Source organism: Balaenoptera musculus, chromosome 2 (assembly GCF_009873245.2).
Source record: "Balaenoptera musculus isolate JJ_BM4_2016_0621 chromosome 2, mBalMus1.pri.v3, whole genome shotgun sequence".
NCBI classification, from domain to species: domain Eukaryota; kingdom Metazoa; phylum Chordata; class Mammalia; order Artiodactyla; family Balaenopteridae; genus Balaenoptera; species Balaenoptera musculus.
In genome coordinates this window covers 50,794,805-50,811,661 of record NC_045786.1, presented here as the reverse complement: position 1 = coordinate 50,811,661, position 16,857 = coordinate 50,794,805, and the positions used below count along the sequence as shown (strand labels likewise).

Sequence of the window (16,857 nt, the reverse complement as noted above, 5' to 3'; positions counted from 1 at the left end):
GTTGGCCCTTCTGTGCCTCATTCTCAAATACGAGTGGTCAACCAGAGATCATCAGCTCTCTGAAGAAAACCAGCAGCAGGAATGAGAAAGACCAAGAAAAACAAACAGGAAAACTGACCCTGGCAGAAAATTGAGATAATTACTGAATTCTGTATGCAGCCAAATGATCAACCAAGCATGCAGGCAAAATAAAGTAATTTTGAGACATGGAAGAACTCAGAAATTTTATTTTCCATGCATCCATTCTGAAGAAATGACATGTAGTTTAGCAAGACAAGGGTGAAGTCCAGAATGAGGAAGACGAGCCCAACAGGACTTGGTGGAGCTGACCCAGAAGCCCAGATGATGCTGGGATGGGGGCTGCATCGCTGGCTGAAAGTAGCAATTAAATTTAAAACAAGAAGTCAGTGGTGTCCCTCTAACAGCAGAGAGAGAGTGAGGCAATAGTTGGAAGATAGCTATTAAGTTGAAGAAAGGAAGTGCTTCTCCTCTCAGCCAGAAAAATAAACACAAACAAGACCATCGAAACCTGTGTGAGGAAGTCCCAGTTCAAAAATGAGAAAGTTAAACTGCACTGTTGTGAGAGGGGTGACTCTGCTGTCAGGCTCGGGGTGCAGAGGGCCTGGCCTGAAAACCAAAGTCTCCTATTCCCAGTTTGGCCCAGGGCCCAGCTTGATGAGAGGTCAGCATTTTTATGTGTTTATTGAACACGTATTCTGTGCTCAGCACCATGCTGGCCACTGTGTTTGGGTTGAGGACAAGAGTACAGAGGATTATAAGACACTGTCCTCCACATGCTTATGGTGTGTCTGTCGGGAAGATGAGACTGACTCATGTGAAACCCTAACAACCACAGGTGAAGGTGTGATCAAGAGCCAGTGAGAGACTGGGTTTAGACAGAGCAGAAAGAACATTCCATGTGCTGGACGCTGAAAGGTGCACTGGGCATGCAGTGCTCAGCAGGACCAAGAGGGTTCCTGTCCCCATGCACCGTACAGACAAGAAACATATAAACTCACAGACCTGGTCATTCCTGGGACTGACCCGTGTGAGGACGAAACGGTGTCGTAGACAGTGGGTTGCGAGTGGTGCAGCAGGGCCCTCCGAGGAGACAGAGCCAGCCCAGCGGAGACATGGGGGAGGACGCTCCCAGCAGAAGGCAGCAGGGGCGAGGCTGGCACGTTCCAGAAACAGTGGAGGGCAGGGGGCAGAGGCTCCAGGGCCTGGGCCGGGCAGGCTGTGTCTGGAATCTGGGTTTATTCTGACTGGGGGGGTGATGGAGCTCGCGGGAGCGGGGCTGGAGGTGGTTGGACTCCGTGTGCACTTGGAGAAGGAGGGAGGGAAGCTGGGGAGCTGAGCGGTTGGGATGAGATCGGGGAGGGCCCCAGGTTCCTAAGTGCGGGCATACTCGATAGGCAGTGGGGTCCACAGCCATGACCAGGTGAAGATCAATCTGGCAGCAGCGGGAAGAAAACCAGTGTGATAAGTCATTTGCTGAGTAATGAGGGTCTAAACTGGGCAGTGGCCAAGAGCACAGAGAAGAAATAGACACTAGAGAGGTTCAGGGGACAAAGCCACGAGGCCGGCACCTAAGTGAGTATATCAAGAAGAGGGGTCGGAAATGGCTTGGAGGCCTCAGGCTTAGGGCCGGGAAGGCAGCCGTGTCTGTCAGCTGCAGGAGGGCGGCAAGAGGCATCCAGCAGTAGAACTGAGAAGTCAGGAGCCAGCAGCTTTAGAGGAGGAGCCGGTATTTCAGTGTGGCCCCACTGAGGTCAGTGTCCTGGCCAGAGAGTCTAGGGGGGTTGTCAGCAGACCGGCCCTCTGTGAGCCTGGGTGGGAGGGCGAGTGTGAGGTTTAAGAGCCATCTGCATGTGAGTGAGTGTTGCAGCTTAAGGAGAATGTGACATTACCAAGAAAAATCAGAAGCAGAAGGGGCACGAGAGCTGCCCACTTTTGGACGAGAGAGAGGGGAGGCAGAACTGTCCAAGGGGTCGGGAAAGAATCACACAAGAGCCGCCTCAGATGCCCGCTCCCTTCTCGGCCTCTGTCTTAGCGTCTTTATTCCAAGTTAGGCATGTAACAGGAGTCCAGTAACCAAGCTTTGGGTGAATGACTATATGCACAGCTGCAGATGGGGTATCATCAGATGCTACAGAGCGACAGGTCAAAGATGAGGATGGAGAAATGGTCACTGGATGTGGTGACCAGGAGGTTGTCTGTCACTGGTGATGGTCCATCGAGCAGCGGCAGGATTCTGGGGGCAGAATCCAGGTTTCAAATCACTAAAGATGGATATTCTTCACTTCTGTGCTGTTCATGGTCCATCTCTCCCCCTCTTCCAGAACATAGTTCTGAGCACTAATGCTTTTCTAGTCTTTTTGCATGTTTCACAGGAACTGTCTCTACCAAAAGAACTTGTGCTTTTCCTGCCAGGTCCCTACCATCCTGAGCCTTTGATTAATTATGCTCCAGACAGTGTCCTCCCCTTGTTGTCACACACACTCTGACTTCAGCAGAGCAGGGCTCTGACCAACAGATGCTGAGTAGGAACTGCTTTGGAAGCTCAGAAATGGGTAGCGGGAATTCCTAGTGTATATAGAAAAGTGACTGCCAGGGATCACTAGGATAACATGGGAAGATTCAAGAGTTTATTGTTTGGAGTTTCCTTTAATTTTGTCTTCTTGTCCTCTGGAACACCAAGCCTCATAAATACAGTCATTAAATCTCCTTTAATGTTCAGTATTTTAGGGGAAAAAAAAAAAATCCCAGCCCCTTCCAAGAATATCGTATGTTGCTGGCACTACTGTGTAGCAAAGGGAGAAAATGCCACTGCTGGCAGATTAGTTTGGCTCTTGCCCCTTGGTTCTCAGATTTGCTGCTGTTCAGACACAGACCTCCCTGTGTGCTTTCCCTTTAAATGCATCTTGGCATCTAATACCAGGCAGAGAGCAGAGCACACAAAACTGTCCCAGCCCCTGGGTGTCCCAGAGAGTTAATTTACAGGGTGACCCTGCAAGCATCCCTGTTTGCACCTGACCTGAGAAGCCCACTGGGACAGACCATGACCTGCTGCAGGTGGGGCTGCTTAACATCACGGGAGAGCCCACCTGCACATGGGCCTTTGCGCACAGCTCTCGTGCATCACCCCCAAGAGGGACAGAGGGAAGATGCAGTCCTACCTATCAATACCTTCTCCTTCCCCTTTGCCTTTTTTGGAGGGGCAGGGATTCTGTGGCAGAAAAGGGATAGAGAACAATTACCTGTTGAGCCCTGCTCTGCTCAAACGGAGAGAGGGGAGGGGGCTTGTCCCCCAGCCCCTTAGAAGGAAGATGGCCTGTGAACAGTCTCCATCCGTCCTGACAGGGCCAACCTCTCATCAGGGCCTGAGTGGTGAGCCTGGGTTTCTTGAACCAGAGGAGAGGTAATTTTTACAACAACTCTCTGAGATTGAGGTTAATATTCTCATTTTTAGAATGGGGAAACTGAGGCTCATGTCCAAATCTGTAACGATCCTCAGGACACACATGGTGAACCTCAACTTTGAGCACAACACTGACGGAAGAGAAGCTGACTGCCCACCTGCCGGGTAACTTAGCCCTAGTCCAGAAGCCAGTTAGCTACAATCTTAAGTCATGTCTAAGGATACTTTTGTTCTGAGAGGTGAAATTTTAACAAAAGAAACTAGTTTTTAAAATCAAAACAAAATGCTGGGTAAGGAAAGAGGAGAAAATAGCAGAGAAGTTTCCCCCTGTATCCAGCCTTTGACAGTTTAACACCTAAGACGATGTGAATCCTGCAAACAAGCCTTTTGAAGGCTTCAGCTCTGGGTCTCTGTTTCCTGGGTGGAGACCTGTGAGTAGGAAGTTCTGAACAGCCCTTAAACCAGCGTTCAGGTGATCTGTACGGCCCTCATTTGAAGGCATTTTGGGTTTTATAACTAGACGTTCTGTCATGAGGGAGCTTCCCATAGATTGTTTACTTGACCTGAGCACTATTGTAAGAGGGCCCCAGTTCCTGGGAGCAGAGGGGAGTCAGCACTGTCCTCCGCATCCCTCCAGGATACCTCAGCCCAGAACTGCTTTGGCTCAGGGGTAACAGAGCTCCCAGTGGGAGCTCCATGCATGGGGCCTTTCCAGAGGGAGAAAGGACACTTCTTCAGGACACAGGGCTGGAGTCTCACAGCTGTGGCCATCTCCAGGAAGGTCTCTCTCTGAGTTCCATACCTAACCCAGTGGTCTCCCAGTAAGCCCTAGGCCTGCAGCATCACCTGGGAATTCAGCGGAAACACAAATCCTTGGGCCCCACCCAGCAATGTGTGACCTACCCAGGCCTTCAGGTGATTGCAGTGTGCTGGAGTTTAATAAGTGCCGCCCAACGTGACCTGTGTTCCTGGGCCCAGGAGATTATCTGTCTGCCCTAGAAATTGACCACAGATGATCAAACCAGGAGGTGTTGTTCCCTTTAGCAAGTGCAGAGCAAGAATTGTGTGAAAGGGCGTACCATTTTGATAGACGAATTTTAGCCCTCAAGACCTATCATCCCAATGTAAAAATAAGCAGGTGGCTCATGTTTCGGAAAGGATCGTGCAGCACCTCCTGAGAGAAATAGATGCTGACAGTGGGCCCCTGGACTTACCTGTGAATAACCTGGACTCTAGGAAAAGAGGCCAGGGCTAGCTTCTTGCAGGCCCAGTGTGCCCAAGTGTCACAAGGCAGCAGCGCACTCCGGCAGTCCCACAGATACCAAGGCCTTGCTGGGCTCCTAACTGATGGTGACTTCATCCCCGAAAAAAAGGAAATCAATTCCAAACATTGCATGTACTTAAACTTTAGATCCCATGAGGTCTATCTCAGTGCCAGTTGGGGCCTTGCTACTGAGCAAGCGTGTACATGTTCTTTATATTATGTTTTAGGAGCGATGGTGAGAATCACAGAGAAGGGAGACAGTTGCCCCCCTGACCTGCCTCTGCTTGTCTGGAGCAACATCCCGAGGACATCTAATGCTGGTCTGGCTGTGCAGGGGCTTTATAAGCACTCATTTAAGCTACTGCCCTTCCTCATTATCACTTTTCTCTTTCCCACCAAGATCCTTCTTTCAGGGGACTCTTTGGAGGGAAAGCGGTTTGCTCATCTAGGAAAGTGTGTGCTCTCCTACTAAGGGCCCTTCCTCCCAGTGAGTCCCTTGTCGCGCTGCTCCCTGAAGCACCTCCACGCCTGTCCTTCCTGCATTCAGGTGAATTCTTGGTCTGGCAGATTTCAAATGCAAACTGTGCCTCCTAGCCATGATCTCTTAGCCAGACAACAGGTAACCTTTTGAAATTCTAGCGTGAATTCTCCCCTCATATTTCCTTTCCCCAAAGGTAGTGTTTCTGGTGTTCTTTTAGCTTCTCTATTCTGAACGTTTCCAAATTCTCACAAAGCCAGCATACTTTGGGGAGAGGCCTTACCTTGTCCAGAAGGCCTCGACAGGCTGAGGACAGTCAGGGGAGATATCCAGCCAGCCTGGAGCTGGGAGGCAGGAGGTGAGGGACTGTTCCTGGCCCTGCCAGTCACTTGCTGTGTGGCCCCAGATTTGTCAGGTGTCATCGCTGGGCTTGGGGGAAGCTGTCTAGAACAAGTGCGTTGTTAACTTAGAGCATCTAGAAAACTGTTTTATCAGGAAACCCTGACTGAGGTATCGGATGGTAACTGCTCCAGCCAGAGACCCACTGTTGCTGGGCAGGAGTGTGATTAAAAAATAATAAAAAGCCAGTGAGAGAGAAGTCTAGAGCTGAGAGCACCTGGGAGATGGGGAAGCCACGTGGGGACAAGTCAGGGTGACACGAAAGCGGCCAAGGTACAGGAGCTGGCTCTGTGGGTGTTGGCCCTGTGGCAGCACTAGAAACAGGCTGAGGACTGGGACATTGGGCTCTGGGACACGAGGAGACACGAAGGTGGGCAGCACACACATGGCCACACAGATGTGGCCCCAGGGCATTTGCTGAGCATGCTGGTTGAGCAAAATTTCGGATCTTGTCTGCCTTGTATTCTTAGCTCCTGTAATTTTACATTAAGCATCTTCATAGCAATCAGCCAGCAGTCCAGATTGTGAACTTAGCCAGCTCCTGCCACGTGATCCAAGTTCAGGGTACCCTGTGGCAGCCTCCAGGTCGCATTGGTGGTCTGCCCTGGCAAGGTGTGACAGTCAATGCCAGTTACCATCGGGTCTCCATGTGTCACTAAATCACCCGTACGTCCACTCTCTCCTTTTGCTCATTGCCTGGCCTCTGGCTGCTAAAGCCCCTGATCTTGCCCTTTACCTGTTTTTATACTAACTTTGAACACGTTTGAGCTTCTTTTTTTTTTTTAATGCCGCCCTTTTTCAGTTTTCATAATGGTCATTTTGGGACCACATTTGCTCTGCACTTAGCATATCTTCAAGTCTTCACTGAAATATATTCAGTGATGCTATCAATTTTGTACACACGATAGTAATTTCTCATTAATTCTTTCCCAAAGAAACAAAAGGATCCAAGGGTGAGACTTCAGGACCGTTGACTATGAAGAACACTCACTTGCTCTTCGTGTAGCGTTCCGCGGTGCCAGGGTTCTCCAAGTGTGGTCCCGGCCAGCAACAGCAGCATCACCTGGGAACTTCATAGAAATACAGATTCTCAGGCCCACCCAGCCCTGCTGGATCAGAAACTCTAGGGATGGATCCCGCATCAGTGTTTTCACAGCCCTCCTGGTGAGGCGGATGCACGTTTATGTTGAAGAAGCACTGCCTTTATGAAACAGAGGGTTCAGTTGGTGAGCCATGGGGCCAAGCCTTTGCCTCCAGGAGGTCTGCTGTTCAGCCGGCTCTGCCCCATGCCCTGCCCCGGTTGGAGTGGGGTGTAAGGAGGGAGGAAAGAGCGCAATCACCTTGGCCTGGGTTATCTGGCTGTAGAACCCTTCACAGCTTGAGGCACCAGTACCTAGTGCAGGGTACAGGGCAGTGGGGAAGACCCAGTTCTTGTTCTGGAATTCTTCACTTTAGGGGAGAAATGTGGAGAGGCATTTTAGCAATTTAGCTAGCAAATAATTAAACACACCAGTGTTTACCATAACATAAACTTAGGTATGTTATTTTGCAGACCACAAAAGTCTCGTGCATTTTCTTTTTCTAAGGAAAAACAGGAGTTCACAACCTTTTCCCACTTTTTATGAACTGATGTGGGCTGTGCTGCCCGGAGCCACCCAGGGTCAGGGCGACCCTCCTCTGCCCTCAGACAGGCCTCGTTGAAAAAATCTGAGCAGCAGGGTATCTTCTTGGGCTAAATCCCCCTAACTGAGAACTAGGGTGCTCATTCCCAGCCATGCCTGAGTGAGCTCTGGGCTTCCCGACCTCAGCAGAAAAGTCACTGTGGTCTCTGCTGTGTCTTCTGAGACTGTTGGCTGTTCCAACTGAGACAGAGCCAAGGACCCATGCAGCTCCTAGGGGATCATGGATTGTGTGAAATTATGGCCACAACAGAAGGTGTGGGAGCCGGCTTCCCTCCCTCGCCTCAGCCCCGCCTCAGGCAGCTCTGGGAGGGGCCGGCTCAGGCCTCAGTGTGAGTTCCGGGCACTTGGGCCTTCGCAGGCCCCTCGTCCATAACAAATACTAAAACCTGTATTTGATGATTCTGTGGGTGTTAAAGACAAATGTAATACTAGCTGGATCGTATTCTTTTTTCTCTTCTGATTTTAAAATAAATTAAAATATTTGCTTGGGCCTCTGGAGGTATCATGGGCCCCCATGCGCCAGCCTGCTGGGCCTCATGGAGAAGTCAGCCCTGCAGGGTGTGTCTCTGAGTCCTATACCCAGAATAACCCAACGCTCTGCTTATTTAGAAAATCGGCTGTGATGGAATCATTGGGTCTGCGGCCAAAGAAGACCGGTGTGGGGTCTGCAGCGGGGACGGCAAGACCTGCCGCGTGGTGAAGGGTGACTTCAGCCACTCTCGGGGCACAGGTGAGCTCAGGGCCCGAGGAAAGGTGACCTGGGCCACGCCTGGTGGACGGGTGAGTGTGGGCCCCAAGGTGTTGCTGCAGCTACTGGACATCCTACAAATGTGGTATATTTTATTGCCCCAAAGCCAATCTTATTGTGTATTATGTTGCCCAAAAGCCAACGATCACATGCCTTCTCTGCATCTCACATTTAAGGAGTAGTTAATAGTAGATAGGGCACCCAGCACCACAGTCTTAGGACTTCTGAAAGGCAGAGAAGGACATTTTAGCCAGAATGACATCTTTAGGTTCCTAGACACGAACAATCTGCCTGTGGCCCTCTGAGTTCAGCCCTGAAGTCCATTCACACACAGTAGCTGCCCTGCCCCACCAGCCCCACCCCTCAGCATGTGCCAGCCCGTCGTCTGTCCGGCACACAGAGACGGTGATGAAGACACTTTGCCACATCGTTTTTACCTATGGATGGAAGAGGTTTTCTCTGTTTCTGAGTTTTCCGTCAGTAAGAGTAGAATAGCGTTTACACACATCCCTAAAACGTGCGTGAAGCCTCATGTTCCGGGACGTAAGCGATGCATCCAACGGCTGAGGCTACAGAGTCACTGCATCTCCCGTGTCCCAGATGCAGACATCCTCCAACTCTGGGCGTGGAGAGGTCGGCGGGGTTCAGCTGATGGGCCTCACAGTCTTTCCACTGGAACCATCCTCACAGCTGTGGGCTGCTTCTCCCAGAGGTGGGAGAGCATTTCTGATTTCCCGTCCTGGTGGCCACCAGCTTATGATGTCCAGGGAAGTACCTGCTTGATACTCAATGAGGGGAGCGTGAGGCAGGCAAGTCACGCGGAGGGTGAGTGTCCCCTCACCCGACGTCACCAAGAGTGACATCACCAAGATAACTTCTTGAGTGGAGCTGAGCTGAAAAGCTTCTGTTCTAATTCCCACAACTACTTTGGAGAGAAGTGTTGCAGTCCAGTTCCACCCAACAAGGGGATAGAATCACAGTTGTTCTTCCCTGTCCCACAGAGTGGGCCTCTAGGAGAGGCAGAGAGGAGAAGTCTGTGCACGTCCCCCTTTTCTCTATTTGGACAGAAGACCTGGTCTGGAGGAACCATTCCTTCTAGATACTTCGTGGAAAGGGCAGCCTATTGCACAGATGCTTTGCAGGATCCTGTGAAAGCAAAGCCAGGGGCAAATGCAAATACAAAATGACATTAAAAATTATACTTCAGACCCAGTAAGGGCTGGTTTCAGGACTTAAAGATAAGTGCCCAGGCTGTGGAACAGGAAGCTTGAGTGAGAACCTGTGCCTGCTGCCCGGCTCCTGAGGAAAGCTAAAGGAGCTGATGTTGGAACAAGTCAGTGTGGCGGAGGTGCCCTCCAAAGCTGCACCATCCAGGACAGTAGCCACAGGCCACAGGCATTGATTCAAATTTTAAATATAATTAGTTAAAATTAAACAAACTTAAAACTTCAGCCGTCAGTCCCGCTTGCCACATTTCAAGTGCCCCGTTGCCACATGTGACTGGGGGTCCCGTGTTGGATGGTGCAGAGAGAGAACTCTTCCTTACAGAAAGTTCTCGTGGAGAGCACTGCTCTGAACCTTTGGTAACGTCTGCTCTTTGTTTTGTCTGATGCTACTTTCTCTATATGGACCCTAGCTCCAGTTTGCCATGAGACTGACCTTGCCTGCTGCAACTGCGCAGCAAGGACAGTTATTAAGAACGAGACCTCAGCAGCTGGCAAGTGTTTACTATTGATTTTTTTTAAAAAGCAGCATTAGAACCTTTTATGTAAACTGAATGCTGTGCTGAGCTCCGATAAACTGGACTGACTACAATTGCTCCATTCTGTGGAAGGCAGGTCAAGCACAGCCGTGCCCACTTCTGCCCCCTGGGCAATTCTGTAGAGCATTAAGGAAGGTTCCACCATACACCTTTGTAAACTTCCACTGTATGCCACATAGCAGACAACTTCGAGAGAACCCAGATCAGGGCAAAAGCATTCCCCCAGTGTCTAATCTATTTGTTGGCCTTTGATCTTGGCATGAACACATCCATTCCTCCAATCACAGCAATGTCCTTTTCCTCTGCTCTCTCCCTTCTCCATCCCACCCTATTCCTGGCCCCAACCATAGACAGAAGGGAGATGGGCGTGAATGTGCAGGCTTCTTCCTGGGGAGATCAGGCCTCTGGGGCTGTGGCAGCCAGTCCCCCATAGAATGGCAGGTGCTGGAATCCTCCAGGGGGTAGTGGTCCCCACCCTGACATGTGGCTTAGTGTTCCTTCACAAAAGCCTTAGCAAACCTTCAGAGAAAGATAAGCTAGGTTAGCTTCACCCACCTGTAAAAGTTCTGTCCTTTTACCTGTAAAAGTTCTGTCCTTTTACCTGTAAAAGTTCTGAGTTGCAAAATGTCACACCTTCATTTTGAAGTCTAAAGCTGCTTTCTCCAAATCCTTGTGGTTGGGGTCTGTGAGCATAAGCTCACGTCAGTGTGGATGCTGTTTATTGAAGATGTCCGTGGAATGCTCGCTCACACGCGGATGAATCACTAGCTAACAAATTTCATCAAACACTAACCTGTAACCCAGGTCTGGCATTCTGGAATGCATGTACGAGAGATACTGCTCATGGTCACCCAGGTGGGCATTCACCCAGTAAACATTCATTCAGCACTGCTGTATTTTAAGAGCAAGGTGTTGCAGAAATAAAAGTTAACTGTCACTGAGTTGGTCACAGTCAAGGGAGGTGCTCAGTGGGGGTGCTGTGGGACCCCAAGTTCTGGTGGGGCTCCTCGCCCAGCCCTGTGGGCAGATGACAGTGGCCCCCAAGCCCTAAAGGACAAGTAGGAATTAACTGACAGTGGAGGTGGGGGAAGGACATTTCAGGCTGAAGGAAAAACCCAGCTTAGAACCGGTTATAAAGCACCGGGTCATGTAACATCTAGGTGACTCCAAGTGCAGCCGGATGGATTCGGAATCCTGTCAGTTTAGATAGGAAGGTAACTTTCACCTCTGCCCAGCTCGAAAGACTGGGAAGAGGAGGAATGCCTTATCACCCTGAGGGTGAATATCAAAGAAAATACCATACCAGAAAGATAAAGAGGAATCAAATGCAGGATTTGTGCCCAATTATATATGTGCCCTGACCCTTGCCTGAACTCTTCTGGGTCCTTAACCCAAGTACTTGAGCTGAGGACCCAGAGCAGACCCCACACAGGGACAGTATCACGCCCCCAGGGTGTCCTTGAGAGCTCCCAGTGTAGCATCCTGAGTGAGGTTGTTTATTGCCCTCTGGCCTGTTGCCTCCAGACTTTGAATAGATGAGGTCCTGGGCCACTCATCTCTAGGAGGAATCAACTTGAATTGGCTATCATATTACTTTTCTGATGGATGGGCTTCAAAATGCCCAAGCCTTTGGCTGAGTTGAAACAGCTGGACTTTTTTTAATTTAGTAACTTGAAAGTTCTTGATATGATGCTTTTGTTTCATTAAGGTGTCATTTCCACATTATTCCATGCTGCTCCTTGACACTAGAAAGGTGACTGGTGTCCATGGACACCCAGTCCAGAACATACCTGGACTGAAGTCCCCACCAAGAACCGGCCATGATGCCCCATGGGCTCTGAATCCCTTTGCACTTTTTTCTCAAAGAGAACCTTCTCAAACAATCGATTCTTAAAAGGGAGAGTGACGTGATCTATCCCTATTGAATAGGGATAGATCCACATGTCACATTTGTTCAATAATTAGCTTTAGAACCTCTGCTTTGTGCCAAGTTCTGTGCTCCAGTCTCTAGGTATGGGGTGTGGAGGTTCCATGGGGAAACTTACCACTGTGCGATGGTGACACAGGACTCTTCTCTGCACTGACTACCAACTACAGTATCAGTTCCTGCAATGTGCATGTAAACCAATTACAATGTATTTCTTTTTCTCAGTCAAGAATAACCTTTGTACCAAGGTGTCCACGTGTGTGATGGCAAAGGCTGTTCCCAGGTGTTTCTCATGTAAGATGTTTGGTTATTCTGTGCAGAACTAGTGGTGACATGCCTGGTGTGGGGCTTTTACCTCACTTACGTGCCTGAATGTTTGCCGAGTAGAGTCAGTGGGAGTGAGTCATGCATGAAGCCACGGATAAACACTGAGGCCATTTATCGCTCATGTGTAATTGATGTTTAAGACTGATTACCAAAAAGAAAAAATATAGAATAAAACCAATTTTAAGGCTGTGAAAGATAAAGAGTCATGGGATTAAGGGCCATACAAAAACGCATGTTAGTGTGCCAGGGATACATCTTTATTCTCCTCAGCCCCACCTGGCACTTCGGCAGAAAATGCTAAGATATGCCAGAGAATTTAGCCACAGATGGTGCTTTCTTCCATAAGGAAGTTTCCATATTACAGGTTGGGCTTCCCAAAGGGCAGAGGGCACTTGGTAAGACTCCTGGTCTTTGTGCTGGAGATAAAAACCATGGCCTTGCTTTGGCCCACCTGCGCTGACCTCACATTCTGAGAACTGAACCAGAATATTAGTCTAGACTCCTGGGCTTCCCAAATCCTTTTCCACTGGAACCAGAACAACCTTTAGGGATAAACATAAAGACAGTAATACTCTCATAAACAACTTTCGTAAAAAGAGAAAACTAGAAACTTATACAAATCCTCCCCAAGCATTTTTAAAGATTATTACCAGAAAAAAAAGAACTTTGATTTTTTTTTGTATGTGTTTGATACGACCTTTTGAAAGTGTCCCAGTCCTCATAGCCAGAATGTTACCTGTGTTCCATCATGGTACCTTACCAGCTCAACGGTTTTCTTCCAAGGAAAGTTATTGCTACTGAACCTGAAACAAGGGAAAAATATGATCTAAATCATCTACTTGTGAAATTCAGACAAAAAGTATTTTGCAGGGAAATATAGCCTGACGATATTAATTTTTCAGAACATTTGAGGCAGGTTTAAGGTCAACAATACTTTGAAGTTCCTTCTGACTACTTGTCCATATGGCAAAAATTACATGTTCTCCTAGAATAATGGCAACAGTATTGGATTTTATCCTTGGCTTCCTCATGACCCCAAATCGTGTCCCTCTAACTGGATTTCTCCTGCTTGATGGCAGAGACTAGAATGGAAAATCATTCCAAAGATAGTCTTACTATCTTACCTAAAGTATGACTCTATCTTGTGAATTCTTAGAGTAAATCCCCCCTTTAATTATATTTCATGCCCAGTCAACATGGTGATGTCTGGCATCTGCATAGGGGGACATCTGGTATGAGGGATGACAAGGTGCTTTGGGACTTGGTGATAGGACTCTTTCCCTTGCTGGTCACTCTTCACAACAACCTCAGGGTGGGCTCTGAGCTCTGGGTAAGGTAGGGGCCATCAGAAAGAGGACAGTGAGTGAGAGATGGTTTCTTTGGTTTGAGGACAGAGGCCCCGCATTTCATTTCAGGGATATTCTCTTTCATTACTTCCCTCCATATCTTGAGCAGAGAGGCTCTTATCTTAGAAAGAAAGGTTAGCAGAGCCCAGGCACAACAATGACCTGACCCATTATTCAGGGTTCACCTGAGGATGTGCCGTACCTGAGTTGTGTGTCTACCCTGAGCTGTTTACTGTTCATCTGCCTCTGCCCCAGAGGGTATATGAGAAAGGAGAGGAAACAGGTGCCTTTTCAGTGTTGCTACTTGTGCCAAATTTAAGCTTAAAAATAGGCATGGTGAGCGTGCACTGGTTGCAGATGCCCCTTGCTGTGGAATATGGAAAATTAACTAATTTGGACCCTGGCGAATATGTCTGTTGCCTTAGATTCTGCAGCCTGGTGATGCTAACACCAAGGTTTCTTAGTCACAAAATAGGAAAGGTCCTTGTAACAGCAGTAGCTCTCAGAGAATAATTCAGTTCCCCAAGCAGATCCTGTTCCCAGGTCAGTTTTGTGCTTTAAGTGGAGATTCCTCCAAAAAAGGTTTTAATCACCACTGACCTTGGACAGTTTTGTCTTTGTTTTTGGTAATTCACAATCTTGTATGCCTGGAATCCAATAATTCTTCAAATTCCCCCAGAAGAAATGGACTTCTCTAAGAGAAATTTATGGTTCAAAATCCAGTGCTGTGATTCTCAAAGATTTTTTTTGTGGCCATCCTTTTTAAGTAGAGAAGCATTCCTGGAGCAAAAACTATTTTTAATCAAAAAAACCTTGCCTCACACTATAAGGACCAGACAGTGGAGGGGCTGTGTGGGCAAGTCAGTGCTGCTGCTTAGTAAGTCAGAGGTGGTTGGAAGGGATCCCCTGGAGGACCACACTCCCATCTGGTTCAAAAAGTCGTCCTGCCTGGGAATCAGGATGGATCAGGGCACAAGAAGTAAACAACTCAAATAGGACTATGTTGCCACCTGTGAAGTCTTCAACTAGAACATTTATTTGTAAGTGTCCAAGGCTGGATCTGTAGTAACAACGCCAAAACATTTGCTATCAAGACTAAAGGATCCTGCTAAACTTTCCATCCAGAATGGCTGGTTGAACACAGGTGTTTATCTCCTTGGCTTCTGAAGATCACCTTAAAATGAATGAACAGGAACTTTTTAAAAGATCTAGGGAGAACAAGGACACCTCAAGTGGATGTTCATGTGTGTTTGAATCAGAATAAATAGACTTGGTTTTGCTGTAGTTAACAAGCAAACAAACAAAACACAATGTAAATGCCCCCCAAATCAGTGGCTTAACACAAAAGTTCATTTCTTGCTCACTCTGCATGTCCAGCATGGGATGGCAGGAGGCTCTGCATACTGTAACCACTCATGGACCTGGGCTGACAGAGATTTTATTGTCCACACACTGCCACAGTCACCTTGGCAGGAAAAAGGGAACACGGCAAATCAGGTGCTGGTGCTCTTAAAGCTTCTATGTACACGTCACTTTCACCCACATTTTAAGGGTCAAAGTAAGTTACATGGTCACACAATTTTAAGAGGGCAAGGAAATGCATTCCTACCATGATTCCAGAGAGAGACCTGGAAATATTTGGTGGCCAGCACCATGACACATCACCTATAGCAAACTTTTCTGCATTCTGGTATTTCGGTTGCCAACACATAACAACACTCCCTGCCCCCTAACTGAAAACCAGTCTTGACCATCAGCAAACACCACCCATATACAATAGTCCCCCCTTATCCCTGGGGGATAACTTCCAATATCCCCAGTGGATGACTGAAAGCATAGATAGTACGGAGCCCTATATATACTATGCTTTTTTCCTACAAATACATACCTGTGATAAAGTTTAATTTATAAATTAAGCACAATAAGAGATTAACAATAACTAATAATAAAATAGAACAATTATAACAATATACTGTAACAAAATTTATGTAAATGTGGTCTTTCTCTCTCTCAAAATATCTTACGGTACAAATTTAATGCCTTTTCCATCTTAACTAAGCACTTATCACACACCATGGCCATAACTTGTGCGGTTTGAGGTGGAACAGCAAAACTAGCACAAATTTCTTTTTCCTTCTTCACAATTTTATAAATGGGAGATTCATTCTTACCATAGATCTTAGCAACCTCAGCCTATGATTTTTTTTCTTTATTAAGTGTAGAACTTTCACCTTTTCACTTAAAGAAGCACTTTACAGCTTCTCTTTGGCGCATCCAAGTTGCCAGCATCATTCCTCTGGCGCTTTGGGGCTGTTATTAAGTAAAATAAAGGTCACTTGAACACAAGCCCTGTGATACCGCAACAGTCAATCTGATAGCTGAGATGGCTACTAAGTGACTAACAAACAGGCAGGATATGGTTGACAAAGGGATGATTCATGTTCTGGGCAGGACGGAGTGAGACTGTGTGAGATTTCATCACGTTAGTAAAATGTCATGCAATTTTAAACTTATGAATTGTTTATTTCTGGAATTTTCCATTTAATATTTTTGGACTGTAGTTAACTACAGGTAACTAAATCCACAGAAAGCTAAACCGCAGATAAGGGGGCTACTGTATATAGAGACAACCCACCTGTGGCATCCTTCTTGAAAGAGTCTGCAACACAAATGGGAAAGACCAAGATAACTGAAAAGATGACCCATGGGAAAAGCAAGATAACTCAAATAATAGAAGTTCAAAATCTGTAATAACTATTCTTAGATTTGAGAAGTGAGTTTATCCATAAAACCAATACAGAATGTCATGAGAAGAAGCAATCAGAAAACAAAAAGGAGATCTCAAATATTAAAACTATGACTATCATATTAAAACCTTGTAATAAAAGGCACCAGAAACAAATGACAAATGACAGACAGAAAAAAAATGTGTGTGCAACAAGTCTAGTGAGTAAAGAGTTTGAGTCTAAAATGTATTAAATACATATTAATAGATATTAAAATATATTTCCAAGACTCCTGCTTATCAATTAAATCAAAACAAAAAGCCAGTAGAAAAATGGGCAACACTTATGAGCAAGACAGTTAACTGAAGAGTGAATGCAAACGACCAGTAAATATGTGCTAAGATGTACGGCCACATTGATAATGAGGGAAAGACAAATTACGTTTATGACATAACAATTTTTCACATCTTGAACTAGCAAATATCCAGAGGATTGATAATATCAAGTATTAAGAAGTCTGTGAATAACATGTATTCTCCTGTGGTATTGGCTGACTTCTATATTAGTTAAGCCATTATGGAGGGCGATTTAAATGTACATTTAACATTTAAACTGCATGTGTGTTTGACCCAGCAATTCTCACAGCTGGCCTGGTATGACATTGTTTATATACACAAGAAGACATGTGCAGAGCTGTTCATTGCAGTATTATTTTTAGTACCTTTGTAGAGATATAATTCACACATCATAAAATTCATCCATTTAAAGTGTGCAATT

General features: G+C 46.9%; 1 protein-coding gene across 1 annotated transcript in view; it reads left to right on the top strand.

Annotated features, from left to right (window-relative positions):
• Nucleotides 1-16,857, top strand: part of ADAMTS17 (ADAM metallopeptidase with thrombospondin type 1 motif 17) — a 346,933-nt gene that overhangs the window by 242,973 nt on the left and 87,103 nt on the right. The window contains exon 15 of the mRNA XM_036844635.1: nt 7,854-7,974. Coding sequence (XP_036700530.1) covers nt 7,854-7,974 — 121 coding nt within the window. The remainder of the gene's footprint in view (nt 1-7,853; nt 7,975-16,857) is intronic.